General features: G+C 43.4%; 1 protein-coding gene across 3 annotated transcripts in view; it reads right to left on the bottom strand.

Moving 5' to 3' along the window:
- LOC121557719 (myomesin-3) overlaps nt 1–20,410 on the bottom strand; it is a 69,770-nt gene that overhangs the window by 17,119 nt on the left and 32,241 nt on the right. For all 3 annotated transcript variants that reach the window (XR_005998380.2, XM_041871205.2, XM_041871206.2), the window contains 9 exons: nt 19,288–19,449; nt 16,503–16,644; nt 9,905–10,104; nt 9,361–9,414; nt 8,047–8,174; nt 5,747–5,930; nt 5,298–5,472; nt 4,886–5,007; nt 3,626–3,813 (listed from right to left, as the gene is read on the bottom strand). Coding sequence is in view for 2 of the 3 variants with exons in the window: in XM_041871205.2 (XP_041727139.2) it covers nt 3,626–3,813; nt 4,886–5,007; nt 5,298–5,472; nt 5,747–5,930; nt 8,047–8,174; nt 9,361–9,414; nt 9,905–10,104; nt 16,503–16,644; nt 19,288–19,449 (1,355 nt within the window). In the remaining variant the exon portion in view is untranslated. The remainder of the gene's footprint in view (nt 1–3,625; nt 3,814–4,885; nt 5,008–5,297; nt 5,473–5,746; nt 5,931–8,046; nt 8,175–9,360; nt 9,415–9,904; nt 10,105–16,502; nt 16,645–19,287; nt 19,450–20,410) is intronic.

Here is a 20,410-nt window from a genome sequence, read left to right as displayed (position 1 = left end):
GCGGACCACCTGGGGCCTCTCCTAAAAGAATGTTTCGGAGATTCGAAGACAGCGCAGGAGTACAGGTGTGCCAGGACTAAGTCATCCTGCATTACCAATGAAGCACTCGCACCATATTTCACACAGGAGCTTGTGAAGGAGATGAAAAAAGCCCCGTATACCCTTGTTACGGATGGGTCGAATGACACTGGTATTTCACAAACTATTTGAGATTTTTCTCCTCTGCAAAACATGTGCTTTGTGTATTTTTAAACATCTAATAACATGAACATCTGTATGATTCTAACTTGTCATTATAGGAGTGGAAAAGATGAACCCGCTTACTGTCCGGGTCTTCATGGGCAGAAAAGTTGTCCACCAGTTTTTAAATATGTGCACAACAAGTGGGACGAGGTGTGGGACAGCAAGTGAGATCTTCACCAAAATGAACTCCACCATAGAGGAGCATGGCATCCCTTGGGAGAACTGCATTGGTCTCTCAGTTGACAATGCAGCTGTGAACATTGGACCACGTAATTCCATTGCCTCTAGGGTGCTCCAGAAGCATCCCAACACCTATATTCATGGTTGTCCTTGTCATGTGGTACATAACACCGCCAAAGCTGCAGGAGTGGGATTTTTTAAAGTGAGTTAAGGCCTGATTTATCTTTACATGTAACTTTTTATTTGTATCCTAATTACGTGCATTGACTGAATGTGTTATGATTGATTTATGCATTGCAGGTGTCCGGTTTTGATTTGGAGGATATGGTAGTGGACATCGGTTACTGGTTCAAGGGTAGCACAAATCGGAAAGGATACCTGACAGGTATGCATGTTTGATAATACTGAAATGCTGAGCTGTAGAAAATATATGATATGGATTTAATGTCTAAAACAGAGTTTTGTGAGCTCCATGAAGCAGAGTACATGGAGGTCCTCCTGCATGTCTCGGTCCATTGGCTAAGCCTTGAACGTTGTGTGACCAGGATCCTGAGGCTGTATGAACCTCTGGCCAGCTACTACAAATCTGCTAGTATGGTCATCAATTTTCAATTTCATTATGCAGCAACTACATGGATTGTTAGTCACATACTTGTATTAATGACAACCTCTTGTTTTATGTTATTTATTTATTGATTCAAGATGAAAATCAGGCCAGGTTCAAGAGACTTGTGCAGACATTCACTGACCCCATGACAGAAGTGTACCTGCTGTTCTTCCAAGCCACCGTACCAACTTTCACTTCTTTCAACTTGCTGCTTCAGAGAGAGCAGTCATCAATATTTTTGTTACATGATGAGGTGGGATTGGATTTTGCTGTTTTTTTCCATTCTGTGTTTCTTGCTGATATCTGCAGGGATCCTCTAAAACAGGTTTCACCTACTATTTTTGTAAATGTCTGTTATAGATGGTGAAATTCGATGCACAAGCTATGTTCCAAGTTTATGGTTCCAGCAGCTCTGCAGTGCCATGAGGAGCCTTGTGAAATTGCCTTTAAAGAAAAGGCAAACCATTTACCAGGTTAGTATTTGACTATTATTATGATCAAACACTGTGATATGTGATATTTAGCCTTGTACCTTATACCGATATGCTGTATCTGTAACAGGAAGAAAGTTGAACATTGGGTTCACAACCAGGGCTAAACTTAACAGATTACTCGACGAGGGTGACATCACACCACAGCAGGTGGATTCATTCCATGAAGCTGTGTTGTGTTTCCTGACAAGTGCTGTGGACTATGCACTTAAGAAGCTGCCACTGGAAGAGCCACTGATCAAGCACGCACAATTTGTAGATGTACGGCAGAGGGCTGAAAGTGACATCGAAGATGTCCTGTACTTTGTTGAAAGGTTAGTTTTTTTTCTCTAATTATTGTCTATCATCTTAGCTAAAATACCCTGTGTTTTATGATGAGGTGTGTTCACTCCTAAACTGCACATGAGATATTCTTATGTGGCTTCTCCTCAAAGATGTGTATGAGCTGCTGCTGGTTGATGACTATATACCTAAAAGGTAACAACTTGTAACTCTACTTTCATAAATAGGTTTCCCCATCTCCTCCCATACCATGGGCCAGAGGAGCATGACCTTCTGGGTGAGGAGTTTCTAAATTATCAGACCATGCCAATGATATCCCTGCAGGACGAAACTGAAATGAAAAGCTTCTGGGCTGAAATGGCAACCCGGAAGCATAAGGTAAAATGTTTTTCCTTTTTTGTCTTTCCTTTTGGCAGGTGTGGCTTGGCTACATCTGTTGCTTAAAATTGTTGCATGCATATATGTGTCATGCATGTTGCAAATTATGCATGTTTTTATCTGAACTTTGTTAATGGATCAACCTACAGTATACTTACAGCATTAATCAATCAAAAATCAAGGTATGTTTTTCCATTGTGTTTTGGTGCATTTTTCATAGGTGACAGGAGCCAAAGAATTCGAGAGGCTTGCTGCCATCGCCAAGCTTGTCCTGGTGTTGCCCCATGCAAACGCAGATGCTGAGAGGGTGTTTTCAGTTGTGGGACTGAACAAAACCAAGAGAAGAAACAGCCTAGCATTGGATGGCACCCTGTCCTTAATAATGACCATAAAGATGGCCAATCTGGAGCCCTGTTTCAAATGGGAGCACCCCTCCGATATCATCAAGGCCTCCAAGAAGGCCACAGGCCAGTATAACCATGCCGACAGATCATAGACAAGAGGCTCATTTGAGATGAGCCAGGTCTGCGCAGAATCGATCACCGGCGATCACCGCCCAATGCATGCTGGTTAGATTTGTGTCCGACTTGATCCCGACTTTCTCTGACGTCATGTGGGCAACGATAACCTCATGAGATCAAGGCGGCCACAGTTCTGAGACGCAGGCAGTGCAATTGCTTTTCACCGACTGCAGGACCCAGGCGGACCCAGGACAAAATCTCACTCCAAGGTTTTTTGAAAAGTTGGCAGGTATGAGCTATGCTGTCAAATCCTCCCACATGTTTCTAGTTTGACCAGCTGTTTTCAGCAACTGGTATTGTTGAATTTGTTTGTCATATTGGCAGATTTGCTAGCAACAAACTATTTAGCCACAGTAGCTTCTAGCCTACTGTTTGATATGCAATGTGATCTCCTCTACTGTAATGTACAGCGCGTCCTTAAGGAAAAAGCAACTTTTCAATGCCAGGCAAAATCGTGAAGAATTAACAACTGGGTCATGTTTGTGGCAACCTAGCCTTAGCGGAGTTGCCAACAACCAGATGTTCTGAAAACCGGATGTGGGAACTCTGCTCAGACGTTTATCTTCCTCCTGCTATGTTGGCTACCTGACCGACAGAACTAACGACCAGGTTTGGTGGGAGGATGAAAAAGTATGAATTGACTTCTCAAAATTAAAATATCAATTAAAACATGTAATTTCTACTGGTAAATATGTGCTTCAGTATTGTTTTCTTTGGCAACTGTGGTATAAGCGGGATAAACGCCTCCACTCTGTACATTATCTTGGAACTAATTAACACAATTATTTACAAGATAATATACAGAGCATCAGCGTTTATCCATTACTTAACATTACTCTGGTAGAGGGCCTTTGTCATGTCAAGTTTGACCCAACATTCTAACGACAGTGACGCCTGGGTACTGGTACCAGATCCTTCCTCACCTTGTGCTGCCTCTCCTTGGCAGGCTTGGTGTTGACCTTTCTCCAGGAATCCAGCTCTTTGTCCTTCTGGTCCAGGTAGTAGCCTCGTACAGGGTCTCCTCCATTGTTAGCAGGGGCTCTCCAGGTGAGAATCATCTCAGAGCCAGTGCAGAGCAGCAGGGCGATGGCAGAGGAAGGGGATGGGGCGACTGGGAAGGGCAGATGTGAAAAAGTGAGTTAGAGAGTTCTGTCAGATTTCCCCTTCTGTAAACTTGCATGTTACCAAGAAAATGTATTGGAAAACAAAGCTCGGGCATACTAGACTTTTCCTCAGCCTGCCCAGAGACAAACAAAAAAAGTATTACATTTAGATAGATAGTTTAGATGGATAGTGTTTCGATGGATAGTGTTTCTAATAAATGGCAAATCAGCTTCTATTCTTCTCTATTCCATTCCATTCTATTCTATTCTGGCCACATCCGTGTATCAGGTCAGTTAATGTAAGGCCACACAGGGTTTCAGACACAAAGTATTGGATTTCAGTCATATCATCAACTGATCCGAGACCATTCGGAATCTGGCATCACTGTGAGTGGCAGCTAAAATGAGCGGTCATTACAATGTAGCCGGCTGCAGAGTGCATATTATCATTATTATTATCATCAGACATGCTGTTATAGGGTGAGACAGCAGTGAGAGGGGTCAGTAGTTATTCATCAGGTGCCTGCCTCATCACAAGTCTCTATTTATTTCACTGTGTTTGTGGACAAACCAAACCAAAATACTAAATCATGAGCCTACCCATTAGATCTAATACCTGTCATCACGTAATGGGTTCATGAGGCTGTTATGAACTAATGGTGAATTGAGATCAGGACTAGATTGATGAAGAGAACGGAGAATACAGAGAAACAAGCCTTGGCTACTAACGAAGACTGACTGAAAAAGAAAATGGACCCCAACTAATTTACATGATCACTTAATATTTCACATTACACCTCCTTATCCCGTCAAATTAGCCAGTGAAAGTGTGAATAAGAGATCACTACGAAAGCATTCACAACTATAAACATGGTTCCCTGCGTCCCTGTCAGGTATAACTGTTTGATATGATAGCAGGGTCGTGTTCATCAGGCACCAAATGGAGGAAAACAGACGGAAAAAAAGGGAGAGACTATCTGAAACACTATTTGTTAAATTATTTCAGTTTGCCGTAATGAATATGTCCCAGGAGCATGTCCACCATTGTGGGTCAGTCCGCAGTTTTTGTCTAGTACTCACTGAGAGCTGCTTTGACCAGGATAGGGGGAGATTCGTTGGAGTAGATACTGTTCCCAGCTCGCCCCACAGACTTCACTCTGAACACATACTCCTTCTTCGACTTCAGACCATGGACTGTAAATCTGAGAGGAAAAACAACGCAATGTCAAATTTGACTATTCATATAGTCCTAATGCCTAAGCATTGCTTTCTACATTGTGCTGGTTCCCTGGACTAAAAAGCAATTTCACTGGAAATGTCAATGGAGCAGGACTAGGCTTAATCTGTGTCCTGGAAACGGTCCTATCATGTTCTGTTGTAGAATTAGTGGCAAGAGAACAAACAACAATATTTATCCAACACACAATAGAAACAGTACTCAAAAAAGAGGAGCTCAGTTCATTTAAATGGCACAGTGCGTTCAGTACTGTACTTGGTGTTGGTGGTTGGTTTGTTGTTGACTGTCCTCCACTCTTGCTTCCCAGCCTCGCTGTAGTACAGGTAGTATCCCAGAATGCCCTCCTTCTCCTTGGGCTCCTGCCACTGAAGCAGGACAGCAGAATCTGTGTCTCGGATGGCCAAGACGGAGGTGGCTGGAGCAGGAGCAGCTAACAGGATAACACCGAAAAACACAGTGAGCTCAGCTGATTGCCACACTTTTGGGAAAAGAAAAACATTCTATCTACAGCCATCCCTGTAGGAGAACCCTTTATGGTTACAGGTAGAACTGTTTTAGAAAACGTTCTTCCATAGAGAAGGTACTGAAGGAAGAACCATCCTGGATGAAAAGGGTTAATTGAAGAACCAGAGTATACACCAATCCATATCAATGTAACTAGTATAACATTAAAGAAATAATACATGTTTGTTCCTCTCCCTCACCTTGTGGTTGTCCCAGTGAGATTGGAGGGCTCGGCTCTGAGGGTTCGCTCACGCCAAACTTGTTGACGGAGCGCACCCGGAAGCAGTAGGACTTCCCCTTCTGTAGGTTAAACATGGGGAACCTGGGAGAGCCCACCGTGATGTCCATGCTGGCCAGCTGCCAACTGTTTTTCCCTGCAATGGACTGATGGACAGAAGGAAGTACGAACAGAGAGAGAGACAGGCATGCAGGCAAAAAGAGACACAGAGAGGTAGATTGAAAAGAAGTAGACAGAAAGACAGACAGACAGACAGACAGTGAATCACTCAATTCTATTAATGAAATAGTTTCTCACTGTCATGCAATTGTTATTTTATCACCTGTATGTTCTTTTATTTCTCTTTTCTTCTGCTCCATTAACTTGGCTCCCATATCTTTTAGTCCTTTTTTAAATTTAAATTGGAATAAAACCCAGTGTTTGAATGGAGATCAGCGATTATAAAGAGCAAGCCCAAGGGCGAGCCGAGGATATTTGAATATTCCTGGGTGGAACAGAAGCAGGAGATCTTGGTAATTTCAGATGCTTTTGATGGATTGGACAGTTTTATTACAGAGTTACTTATAAAAGTCCAATAAAAAGCAATTTCCTGTGGCAGTTTGCCACTTTTCTTCTCATTATTGGAACTGCAAGCTGTTGGGCATCTAGCATACATAGTCCTGGTTGATATTGAAGAACTGGGGCACTTTGGGGAAGATGTAAAATGAATGATCCCTCCCAGCACTTTAATTCTTTAGCAAAAGTTTTATTTTCTGGGCGGCCATTTTGATAAACCACAACTTTGACAAACTTTAGTCATTGTAAGACATTCATCAAAATAGGAACACTTGTGTCCTGCATAGTTTGGTGGCCATGTACGAACACACCCACAACATGTACTATAAAACCTCCTTGACGTTAAAACTAAACCAGAACAAATTCACAACCGTGAACCTATAAAACCAAGAGTTATACTTTTAATCACCCAGAGAGAGAGCTTTGACCCAGCTAACAATTTTAGTGAGAGAGAACATTTTGTAATGTTACACGTAATGTTCCCCTGATGTTTGAGAGTCCAGTTTTCCGTTAGTTAGGAGAACATTCTATCTATGTTAGCTAAAACCTTCTGAGAACCTTTTTAGCATGTTTTGGTGTTAAAGTTAGGAGAACATTCCCTTAATGTCAAACAGAACTTATCAAGAATGTGGTTACAATGTTCTCAGATTATACAACATTAACGTTCTAGAAGTGTTTTATGGGACGTTGCAAGAACATTAATGCGTTCAGTTTTCGTGGGTTAGGAGAATATTCCATCAACGTTTTGATATCTCTAGGGCATGTGCTTATTGGGCCAGATGCCCTGTCCAGAAGAAACCCGAATCCCTCCTCCCTAGGCACTTGTGCAGATCTGAAACAACTGGTTCAGTGAATACACTTTGAAGTAAATCTCAGCTCTGTTAAAAGTACACTCAAGAAAATATTTTATTGATCAAAGTGATTCAGGGGTATCATTAAAACAGGTAATTAAAACAGGTTAATATGCCCCACAAACATTAGACAACTATACAGAAAGCCTTTGAATTGCTGAAATAAGTAAATAAAATCAATGATGAGAGAATAATCAGATTATCTGACACCTGACGTGGACATGGTGGTGCATCAGGAAGATAGAGGTACCGTGAACCAAGAGGTTGTGAGTTCAAATCCCAGGTGAGGACATGTTGAAGAATAATTACTGTATAAATGAACATGCACAATGTAATCATGTGTGTCAAATATATAAATTGAAAACACTATGTTAAAAGCACCTGTGTGTAAGTATCCTGAACCTTGCCAACAGACAAAGAGCTATGAATGGATCAGCGGTTCACCAATCAGTGCCTTGATTGGCTCGGCATCAATACGTGATGTGTAATTAATTCTTGCAACGTTCTCATTTAACTATTCATATCTTATGTTCTGAGAACATGGCAACCATGTTCTGTGTATGCTTGGTGGGACTTTGAAGGAATATTTTCCTCCCCTTTAATCTTTAATTAGCATAGTGGTTAGAGCTCTTCATTAATTTGGCCCCGATTCTAAAGTTGGTCTACAGAACCACAACAGTAAAACAGATTAATGGGCATCTGGGGGTTGACACTACACACACTAAGATGGCCGGGTTGAGGGTTCATTGGACCTGCGTTTTAATGAGTGTTTGGGTGGTCTGTGTGTGTGTGTGTGTGTGTGTGTACCTGTGTCTCTGTAGTGTGTGTATGAGTAGGAGCACAGGCCTTAACTCACCCGCTCCACATAGAAGGTAAGTTGCTCTTTGCCTCTGGGCTCCGGCTCGGTCCAGCTCAGCACGGCGTAGCTGTCACTCACCTCACAGGCATGGACACCAGTGGGAGGGAACGGGACTTTCATCTGACCTGAGGTCAGAGGGAAGAAGGGAGGATGGGTGTAGAAGATAGTAAAGACAACAGGGTCATGTTCAGTAAGGAGAAAACATTTTAAAACGGGGAGGTATACTATCTGAACTTGTCCAATAGGAACACATATTTTCATTTTCCTTTGCAAATTGTTTTGCTACGGTGTACCCTGCTAAACAAGACCCAGAGCTTTGGATCACATGACCAAGCATAAATAGATTAGTGGAGAGGGTCGGATATAAAATATCTTGAAATGAGAAATGCACAGACTGTGTCATGACACACACACACACACACACACACAGTTATTGATTCATTGAAACCTAAAGCTGTACCAGGGTGCCTTGAAAAATAGAGTATGGCAGTCTATGAGGCTGAGATAGTACCTTTTTCTCATCATAATAGTTCACCATTCCCTGGTGTTTCCATGGTGTTTGCCTCCTCCTCTCTCTTTGAGGTACATCAGGGGCATGTCACCCTGGGCTATAATGTGCATTTACTAGGACACCATAGAGAATAGTCCACCTAGCAAAGTACATTGCCTCCACAACGCTATTACATGATGAAAGATATGAAGAAACATGACGTTGTTATACTAAATACCATCGGCGAAATTGCCACGGGGGGTTTTATAGAAAAAAAGATACGTGTTTCAAATGACACCGGTGTGCATCGTGTGATTTTGACCAATTGTTAGTAGGCATTGCCTTTCATTGGAAACACTTATCTTTCTCTATATTTTTTACTACAAAACATAGAAACACGCAATTTTCACATATGTTTAGATTGGTGCTGGAGATGATGAATATGAAGTAGAAAAATTTAACAATTTTAAACTGCAACATTTTCTTTCTGCCCCGTGGCAAAATGTGTTGAAGTTAGCTGTTTTCCCCCCCAAAAAAATTAGGTTTTACCAAAACAAAACAAGGAAAATCACTTTCCACTTCCACTTCTACTGTGTTTTCAAAATACCCCCCACAAAACATAATATCCCTCAAGAGAGGAATGATAAGTGATGTCAACCTGTATAGAATTGCAGAACATGTGTTTAATATGCAGTGATACTGTATCGTAACTATTCGGTCTAGGGTAAGTCGCTTGGGAATACCATTGAAAATGCTGTAGTACCATAGCTACAAACACTATTAGTAATAGTACTACAATGATGATATATGTGCTTTCTCACTTTCCAGCTGGTCTTTGGTGATGGTGATCTCTCTACCTCTGTCCACCTTGATAACTGATTGAGAAGAAAAAGAGAGAGAAAAATAAAGAAATGAAATGCATGATAGCACAATGAGTAGATAACATGGAAGAAACCGTCCATACAATGCCAGCATGCTAGGGCTCAGAAGAGAGAGAGGTAGAGAGAGAGATGGGGGAAACAGTCAGAGGAAAGACAACCTTCTGGCCGTCCTTCATCTGTGCCTAATGATCCACAGCATCTGACCAGCGCACCCATCTGTCCTCTCCGCTCCTCTCACTCTCTCATAGCCCCCACCCACAGCGCACACATGGACGCACGTACTCACACACGCACACATACTGTATGTTCTTGTGCATGAACTTAGCACATACACACACACACACACAGACAGAAACACAGACACACACACACACACACACTATACATACTGTATGTGTTCTATTTAGCCAATGTTATGTCTCTCTCTATGTAATGACCTCTACCCAGAGTGTGTTCGGTGTGTAGATCTGAGTGTGCAGATTACCCATAGTTCTGGTGTGTTCTAAAGGGTCGGTGGTGATGACAGGCTCGGTAGCCTTAGAGGGGCGTCCTACACCTGCCTGGTTGACGGCACACACCCTGAACTGGTAGATGGTGCTGTCACTCAGACCCCTCACCGGGTAGTGACATGCCTTCTGAATGGTGTCATTACAACGCACCCACTGCCCACTACCAATGTCACACCTAGGAAGAGGGAGAGAGAGAGAGTGAAAGAGAGCAAGGGATAGCGAGAGAGAGAGAGAAAGAGACCATATGAGAAGGGATAGGAGAAGGTCAGAGATTTCAAAAAATCTAATTCAGAACTTTGTGACTTACAAAATAGTTTTTAGCACTCTGCAACTTTCCCTAGTTGTGTTATATCTCCATGAAACACAATTTTGTCATTATGAAATACAGTTGTAAACATTTTTGATTGCATAAAAGAAAAACAGATTTCAGCCAACAAAGGACCATCATGTTTCAACCCAAATACATAATCTCAAAATAACAAGTCTCACAACTCATTTATAAGAAAGTGTGAAGAAGAAAAGCAGCTGTCGAATGCCAATAAATCAATACGGATCATGAAGCAATGCCACCTGGAAAAGCAAACAAAGAAAGCAAATAGCATAAGAGAAAATTAAGCTGTGTATGTGTTGCTAGGCGACTGGAAGGTTAGGTCTCTCTGATGCATATAATATATATATATATACAGTACCAGTCAAAAGTTTGGACAAACTTACTCATTCAAGGGTTTTTTCCTTTATTTGTACAATTTTCTAAATTGTAGAATAATAGTGAAGACATCAAAACTATGAAATAACACATATGGACTCATGTAGTAACCAAATAAGTGTTAAACAAATCAAAATATATTTTATATTTGAGATTCTTCAAAGTAGCCACCCTTTGCCTTGATGACAGCTTTGCACACTCTTGGCATTCTCTCAACCAGCTTCACCTGGAATGCTTTTCCAACAGTCTTGAAGGAGTTCCCACATATGCTGAGCACTTGTTGGCTGTTTTTCCTTCACTCTGCGGTCCAACTCATCCCAAACCATCTCAATTGGGTTGAGGTCGGGTGATTGTAGAGGCCAGGTCATCTGATGCAGCACTCCATCACCCTGCTTGGTCAACTAGCCCTTACACAGCCTGGAGGTGTGTTGGGTCATTGTCCTGTTGAAAAATAAATGATAATCCCACTAAGCGCAAACTAGATGGGATGGCGTATCACTGCAGAATGCTGTGGTAGCCATGCTGGTTAAGTATGTCTTGAATTCTAAATAAATCACAGACAGTGTCACCACAAAATCACCCCCACACCATCACACCTCCTCCTCCATGCTTCAGGGTGGGAACCACACATGCAGAGATCATCCGTTCACCTACTCTGCGTATCGCAAAGACACGGCGGTTGGAACCAAAAATCTCAAATTTGGACTCATCAGACCAAAGGACAGATTTCCACCGGTCTAATGTCCATTGCTCGTGTTTCTTGGTCCAAGCAAGTCTCTTCTTCTTATTGGTGTCCTTTAGTAGTGGTTTCTTTGCAGCAATTCGACCATGAAGGCCTGATTCACACAGTCTCCTCTGAACAGTTGATGTTGAGATGTGTCTGTTACTTGAACTCTGTGAAGCATTTATTTGGGCTGCAATCTCAGTTAACTCTAATGAACTTATCCTCTGCAGCAGAGGTAACTCTGGGTCTTCCTTTCCTGTGGCGGTCCTCATGAGAGACAGTTTCATCATAGCGCTTGATGGTTCTTGCGACTGCACTTGAAGAAACTTTAAAAGTTCTTGAAATGTTCCGTATTGACTGACCTTCATGTCTTAAAGTAAGGATGGACTGTCGTTTCTCTTTGCTTATTTGAGCTGTTCTTGCCATAATATGGACTTGTTCTTTTACCACATAGGGCTATCTTCTGTATACCACCCCTACATTGTCACAACACAACTGATTGGCTCAATCGCATTAAGAAGGAAATAAATTCCACAAATTAAGTTTTAACAAGGCACACCTGTTAATTGAAATGCATTCCAGGTGAGTACCTCATGAAGAAGCTGGTTGAGAGAATGCCAAGAGTGTGCAAAGCTGTCATCAAGGCAAAGGGTGGCTACTTTGAAGAATCTCAAATATAAAATATATTTTGATTTGTTTAACCCTTTTTTAGTTACTACATGATTCCATATGTGTTATTTCATAGTTTTGATGTCTTCACTATTATTCTACAATGTAGAAAATAGCAAATATAAAGAAAAACCCTGGAATGAGTAGGTGTGTCCAAACTTTTGACTGGTACTGTATATATACATATATATATACTGTATATACTCTATATAATATAATACATCAGAGAGAGACCTAACATTAGTCTTTAATGTGCCCTCTGCATGCTTAATAGAGAAGATGTTTAAGTATGATGAAAGTATGCATACACACACACACACACGAGCGCGCACGTACGCGCATCGATCAGCTTCAGTGATTAGTGAGCACCTGTTAAATATGAGAGGGCTTTGATGCTGTTAACACTGTGTTCCATGTTTAATTATTATCATGCATATCATCCATCTTCTTTGGGCTTTGCCAAATGGATATTACATCAAAGTTGGCTGGGGTTTTATCTGCCCGTTTCAATTTCCTCAGACACAGCAGAGTAAGTTTATTGCTGTGTGTTGTTGATATGGAGTAAACAACGATAACTTTTATCTAAGATAACTCTTATCGTTTAGATTGAACGTTCACCTGAGTAGTAACAGCGCCGGAGAAGATGGCTGCCGTTTTACAGCCCTCTAACCAACTGTACTATTATGTGTGTTTTTCCGCGTTATTTGTAATTTATTTTGTACATAATGTTTCTGCCATCGTCTCTTATAACCAAAAAGAGCTTCTGGATATCAGGACAGCGATTACTCACCTCGTATTGGACGAAGATTTTTTCTTCAACGAGGCGGCCGCGAAGGATATCATACAGACACCCGACAAGGCCCAAATCCCCGTCATTCGCGTGAGGAAGAGACAGAGATATCGTGGACGTAGATCGGGGTGCCTTGTAAGGATCCGACGGCGAGCGAGTAAACTGCCTCTTCCATCAATCCTATTAGCCAATCTTCAATCATTGGATAACAAATTGGATGACCTAAGATTACGGTTATCCTACCAACGGGACATTAAAACGGTAATATCTTATGTTTCACCCGAGTCGTGGCTGAACGACCGACATGGATAACATACAGCTAGCGGGCTATACGCTACATCGGCAGGATAGAACGGCTGACTCCGGTAAGACAAGGGGTGGCGGTCTGTGTATATTTGTAAACAACAGCTGGTGCACAAAATCAAATACTAAGGAAATCTCGAGGCTTTGCTCGCCTGAGGTAGAGTATCTTATGATAAGCTGTAGACCACACTATTTACCAAGAGAGTTTTCATCTATATTTTCCATAGCTGTCTATTTACCACCACAAACCAATTCTGGCATTAAGATTGCACTGAATGAGTTGTACAAGGCCATAAATCAACAGGAAAACGCTCATCCAGATGCAGCGCTCCTAGTGGCCGGGGACTTTAATGCAGGGAAACTTAAATCCGTTCTACCTAATTTCTACCAGCATGTTAAATGTGCAACCAGAGGAAAAAAAAACTCTAGACCACCATTACTCCACACACAGAGACGCATACAAAGCTCTCCCTCGCCCTCCATTTGGCAAATCTGACCATAACTCTATCCTCCTGATTCCTGCTTATAAGCAAAAACTAAAGCAGGAAGCACCAGTGACTCGGTTAATAAAAAAGTGGTCAGATGACGCAGATGGTAAGCTACAGGACTGTTTTGCTAGCACAGACTGGAACATGTTCCGGGATTCTTCAGACTGCATTGAGGAGTACACCACATCAGTCACTGGCTTCATCAATAAGTGCATCGATGATGTCGTCCCCACAGTGACCGTACGTACCCCAACCAGAAGCCATGGATTACAGGAAACATCCGCACTGAGCTAAAGGGTAGAGCTGCCGCTTTCAAGGAACGGGACTCTAACCCGGACGCTTATAAGAAATCCCGCTATGCCCTCCGACGAACCATCAAACAGGCAAAGAGTCAATACAGGACTAAGATTGAATCGTACTGGCTCTGACGCTCGTCGGATGTGGCAGGGCTTGAAAACTATTACAGACTACAAAGGGAAGCACAGCCGCGAGCTGCCCAGTGACACAAGCCTACCAGACGAGCTAAACCACTTATATGCTCGCTTCGAGGCAAGCAACACTGAAGCATGCATGAGAGCACCAGCTGTTCCGGATGACTATGTGATCACGCTCTCCGTAGCCGATGTGAGTAAGACTTTTAAGCAGGTCAACATTCACAAGGCCGCAGGGCCAGACGGATTACCAGGACGTGTACTCCGAGCATGTGCTGACCAACTGGCAAGTGTCTTCACTGACATTTTCAACATGTCCCTGACTGAGTCTGTAATACCAACATGTTTCAAGCAGACCACCATAGTCCCTGTGCCCAAGGACTCTAAGATAACCTGCCTAAATGACTACCGACCCGTAGCACTGACGTCTGTAGCCATGAAGTGCTTTGAAAGGCTGGTCATGGCTCACATCTACAGCATTATCCCAGAAACCCTAGACCCACTCCAATTTGCATACCGCCCCAACAGATCCACAGATGATGCAATCTCTATTGCACTCCACACTGCCCTTTCCCACCTGGACAAGAGGAACACCTACGTGAGAATGCTATTCATTGACTACAGCTCAGCATTCAACACCATAGTGTCCTCTAAGCTCATCACTAAGCTAAGGATCCTGGGACTAAACACCTCCCTCTGCAACTGGATCCTGGACTTCCTGACGGGCCGCCCCCAGGTGGTAAGGGTAGGTAACAACACATCTGCCACACTGATCCTCAACACGGGGGCCCCTCAGGGGTGCGTGCTCAGTCCCCTCCTGTACTCTCTGTTCACCCATGACTGCATGGCCAGGCACGACTCCAACACCATCATTAAGTTTGCCGACGACACAACAGTGGTAGGCCTGATCACCGACAATGATGAGACAGCCTATAGGGAGGAGGTCAGAGACCTGGCCGTGTGGTGCCAGGACAACAACCTCTCCCTCAACGTGACCAAGACAAAGGAGATGATCGTGGACTACAGGAAAAAAAAGAGGACTGAGCACGCCCCCATTCTCATCGACGGGGCTGTAGTGGAACAGGTTGAGAGCTTCAAGTTCCTTGGTGTCCACATCACCAACGAACTATCATGGTCCAAACACACCAAGACAGTCGTGAAGAGGGCACGACAAAGCCTATTCCCCCTCAGGAGACTGAAAAGATTTGGCATGGGTCCTCAGATCCTCAAAAAATTATACAGCTGCACCATCGAGAGCATCCTGACTGGTTGCATCACCGCCTGGTATGGCAACTGCTTGGCCTCCGACCGCAAGGCACTACAGAGGGTAGTGCGTACGGCCCAGTACATCACTGGGGCCAAGCTTCCCTGCCATCCAGGACCTCTATACCAGGCGGTGTCAGAGGAAGGCCCTCAAAATTGTCAAAGACTCCAGCCACCCTAGTCATAGACTGTTCTCTCTGCTACCGCACGGCAAGCAGTACCGGAGTGCCAAGTCTAGGTCCAAAAGACTTCTCAACAGCTTCTACCCCAAGCCATAAGACTCCTGAACAGCTAATCATGGCTACCCGGACTATTTGCACTGCCCCCCCACCCCATCCTTTTTACGCTGCTGCTACTCTGTTAATTATTTATGCATAGTCACTTTAACTCTACCCACATGTACATATTACTTCAACTACCTCAACTAGCCGGTGCCCCCGCACATTGACTCTGCACCGGTACCCCCCTGTATATATAGCCTCCCTACTGTTATTTTATTTTACTTCTGCTCTTTTTTTCTCAACACTTTTTTTGTTGTTGTTTTATTTTTACTTTCTTTGTTAAAAATAAATGCACTGTTGGTCAAGGGCTGTAAGTAAGCATTTCACTGTTGTATTCGGCGCATGTGACCAATACAATTTGATTTGATTTGATCTATTCATTATCCGTGATATATTGAGAGCGTATGTTTCACACTATTGTGCCAATGCAAACCATACTGTTTTGGCCTGGATGTTTTCTTTTCATGTAAGCAGGCCAGCTTTGCTCAGTAGTGTGAAAAGGTTATCCGAGTCCTCAACCTACAGTATGTCCTTGGTAACGGTATCCATACAAAGCCCTAAAGGCCCCTCTTAATGGAGCATTTCCACACTGGATTTACCCCAGTGTTTTACCCAAAAAGCTCAGACTTTTCTGTTTCCATCTACGTGGGCCGGCACCCATCTCTCACTGGGCCATGGCTCTAGTGGACCTGCTCTCACTTGGGGCCAAAGCCAGGCCACTGGTACTTTTCAGATTTCATTTACATAACAATGGCTAACTGTGAACTTTAACACCTTCTCACAAAGCAATTGTTTTGATTATGCAGTGGTTGTTGATTCTGTCCTCACTGTCAGCCCTAACATTGGAAACACAATTTCCCTAGCAAAACATAAGGGTGTATACACTAGTGAAACACTGGTGTTACAGTTGAAAAGCACCTCTCCACAAAGTAACCCTCCACTTGGTAGGCTCCATCAGCACTGGGGGGCTCCCAGGTGAGGAAGACATAGTCCTTTTGTACATCAGAAACCTTCAGGGCCAGAGGAGAGCCTGGACCACCAGACACTACTGCAGACGCATCTGAGTAGGGCGAGGGAATGGGGAAGGCGGGAGAGAAGAGAAGAGGGAGGGGGAGGGAGGGAGAAGGCGAGGGGGAGGGGGAGGGAGAAAGGGTGGAGAGGGAGGACATGGAAAGAAAGAGAGGGTGACAGGGATATGGAGAGAAACGCAGAGGGAAAGAGGGACGGACAAAGGGAGAAAGAGAGAGACAGAGAAAGTGAGGGCGAGAAGGTGTACAAATTAGAGGGGGCGAGAGGGGGAAAGGGAGAGAGGGAGGATTAAAAGCAATCAAGGTAATGTACTCCACAGAAGTTCAATTAAACCCTCCCACGAAGTCTGTCTGGAGCAGCCATGTGAATGCAAGGCCAGGGAAGGGTGATGCATTGTCTGGAGGTAAGATTAACAGGTCATCAAATCTCCATTAGTTATAAAGAAGAGCAATAAACAGAGACAGAAAAAAGAGAGCGAGAGTGAGACAGACAGACAGACAGAGAGAGATAGAGAGAGACAGAGAAAGAGAGATAGGAGTGAGAGAAGGAATGAGGGAATTATGTTAAGAGGATTAAAGAGATAAGATGTGACATGTCTTAGACCCGTTTTCTATTCTCTAAGGCTTGAGGGACTGTTGCTTTTGCACCAACAAAAGAGTAGAGAAATGTCAGGCAAAATATCTTTCCAACTTTCTTACAGTTTATGCTGCAAGTGTGAGAAATTAAAGTTGAAATCCGTTGAGGTGAAACTGCCACGTCCATTTGCGATATTACAACAACAAAAGACGTTACTTCAAACAACGAACACTGTTTTTTTTTCTTCTCTGACATCATTGCACATCATTGCATGCGCCATAGAACAGCAGAGTATGTACTACGATTTTTTTAATCACGACGCTGGATGCTAATCTCTTCCGTTTGTTAAAGAAAACAATAACAAATGCGCCTTGGGCGACCAGTGGAGCTGTTTCACCTTTCGCGGATCTCAGCTTTAAGGCCAATGAGTCATGACCAATTGCCTAGGTGTCAGTATGACTGTTCATAAATGTCCTTGCGGTCAAATGTCTCTCATTAAATGTCAGAATGTTTGACATCTAACCATTGTAGTTATATGTCACCAAATATTATGTTATGGCTCTAACACAGATAACTAGCTAATACATCAGCACAGGTGCATATAAGCTGACATAACTACGATGTTTATGTCACTATTTTGACATATTCTAGAGTCTCAAAATAGTGACATAAACGTTGTAGTTATGTCAGCTGATATGCACCATGTTGAACTAGTAGACACCCTCAGTCTGTAATTTTACTTGGCTGTACACAGCGGTGAAGAGGTCCCTACATGTGGCGTTTTCTCTCTCTCTCTCTCTCTCTCTCTCTCTCTCTCTCTCAATTCAATTCAATTCAATTTAAGGGCTTTATTGGCATGGGAAACGTGTGTTAACATTGCCAAAGCAAGTGAAGTAGATAGTAAACAAAAGTGAAATAAACAATAAATATTAACAGTAAACATTACACTCAGAAGTTTCAAAAGAATAAAGACATTTCAAATGTCATATTATGTATATATACAGTGTTGTAACAATGTGCAAATAGTTAAAGTACAAATGGGAAAATAAATAAACATAAATATGGGTTGTATTTACAATGGTGTTTGTTCACTGGTTGCCCTTTTCTTGTGGCAACAGGTCACAAATCTTGCAGCTGTGATGGCACACTGTGGTTTTTCACCCAGTAGATAAGGGAGTTTATCAAAATTGGGTTTGTTTTCGAATTCTTTGTGGATCGCTGTAATCTCTCTCTCTCTCTCTCTCTCTCTCTCTCTCTCTCTCTCTCTCTCTCTCTCTCTCTCTCTCTCTCTCTCTCTCTCTCTCTCTCTCTCTCTCTCTCTCTCTCTCTCTCTCTCTCTCCCTCTCTCTCTCTCTCTCTCTCTCTCTCTCTCTCTCTCTCTCTCTCTCTCTCTCTCTCTCTCTCTCCTTCCCTCCCTCTCTCTGATAAGCTATAAGGCTAAACCAAACACGGCCCCTGTCTCTTCTCTCTTACCTCCCATTTGTAATGCCTCAGAGTTAGCCAGACTCCTTAATGACTCTAACTCTAGCAGGAGTTAAGGCAGAAGATTATTTAATAAGACAGAAAATACAATGCAGTGAAATGGTTGTTAGTGACATTGAGGTTTTACTCTGGCCGGGAGTTTGCAGTGGTGGGGATGAGGGAGAGAGGAGGGATAAGGCGGTGGAGAGGTGTGGGGGACTGGAGTCATGAAACATTCAGTGGACGTGACTGTGAAGTTGTTAGATTTGTTTCCAAATGCACTACTGCTAAGCTCAACCACAGACACCTGTGGGACCCAGACTTATCTCAAGGCCTCAAGGCAACTTTAGGAAGAAGCTACTTGTATTGTAGTGTTGGCTAGTTGCTTGAAGATCATAACAGGTCAGCTGGCAGCTGCCTTGCTCTTGCCATTATGGTTTCTTATTATTGCCTTAATGTTTGTATAGTGCCCCTGCTGGCACTGAAATCCCACCGCTGCCAGCAAAGGTATGGTGGCCACATTTTCACCAGCAAAACTATGAATACTCTAAACTCAGAGTTTCCATTTTGAATGTTATAGGGAACATGCCATCTCACACCAGACCCACAAATACACACGAAACATCCCAGAACCTACCTCTGACAAAAATGTAAGCTTTATGCTCTTTGACCCCCTCCCAGGTACGCAGACGAACCATGTACATGCCCTCCTGCTCCTTGTGCACGCCCTTCAGGGTGAGGGAGGAGGAGCGAAGGGCAGTCTGAAGCTCCACCCTGCTGGACTGGCACAGTTTGACTCCTGTGGAAGGGAGATGGAGAGATATTCAGTGAGATACAGTGAGGGAAAAAAGTATTTGATCCCCTGCTGATTTTGTACGTTTGCCCACTGACAAAGAACAAGATTGTAGACCTACACAAGGCTGGAATGGGCTACAAGACCATCGCCAAGCAGCTTGGTGAGAAGGTGACAACAGTTGGTGCGATTATTCGCAAATGGAAGAAACAAAATAACAAAATAACTGTCAATCTCCCTCGGCCTGGGGCTCCATGCAAGATCTCACCTCGTGGAGTTGCAATGATCATGAGAACGGTGAGGAATCAGCCCATAACAACACGGGAGGATCTTGTCAATGATATCAAGGCAGCTGGGACCATAGTCACCAAGAAAACAATTGGTAACACACTACGCCGTGAAGGACTGAAATCCTGCAGCGCCCGCAAGGTCCCCCTGCTCAAGAAAGCACATATACAGGGCCGTCTGAAGTTTGCCAATGAACATCTGAATGATTCAGAGGAGAACTGGGTGAAAGTGTTGTGGTCAGATGAGACCAAAATCGAGCTCTTTGGCATCAACTCAACTCGCCGTGTTTGGAGGAGGAGGAATGCTGCCTATGACCCCAAAAACACCATCCCCACCGTCAAACATGGAGGTGGAAACATTATGCTTTGGGGGTGTTTTTCTGCTAAGGGGACAGGACAACTTCACTGCATCAAAGGGACGATGGACGGGGCCATGTACCGTCAAATCTTGGGTGAGAACCTCCTTCCCTCAGCCAGGGCATTGAAAATGGGTCGTGGATGGGTATTCCAGCATGACAATGACCCAAAACACACGGCCAAGGCAACAAAGGAGTGGCTCAAGAAGAGGCACATTAAGGTCCTGGAGTGGCCTAGCCAGTCTCCAGACCATAATCCCATAGAAAATCTGTGGAGGGAGCTGAAGGTTCGAGTTGCCAAACGTCAGGCTCGAAACCTTAATG

The sequence above is a fragment of the Coregonus clupeaformis genome, unplaced genomic scaffold, assembly GCF_020615455.1.
Source record: "Coregonus clupeaformis isolate EN_2021a unplaced genomic scaffold, ASM2061545v1 scaf0130, whole genome shotgun sequence".
Lineage (NCBI taxonomy): Eukaryota > Metazoa > Chordata > Actinopteri > Salmoniformes > Salmonidae > Coregonus > Coregonus clupeaformis.
This window is presented reverse-complemented; position numbering and strand designations above follow the sequence as displayed.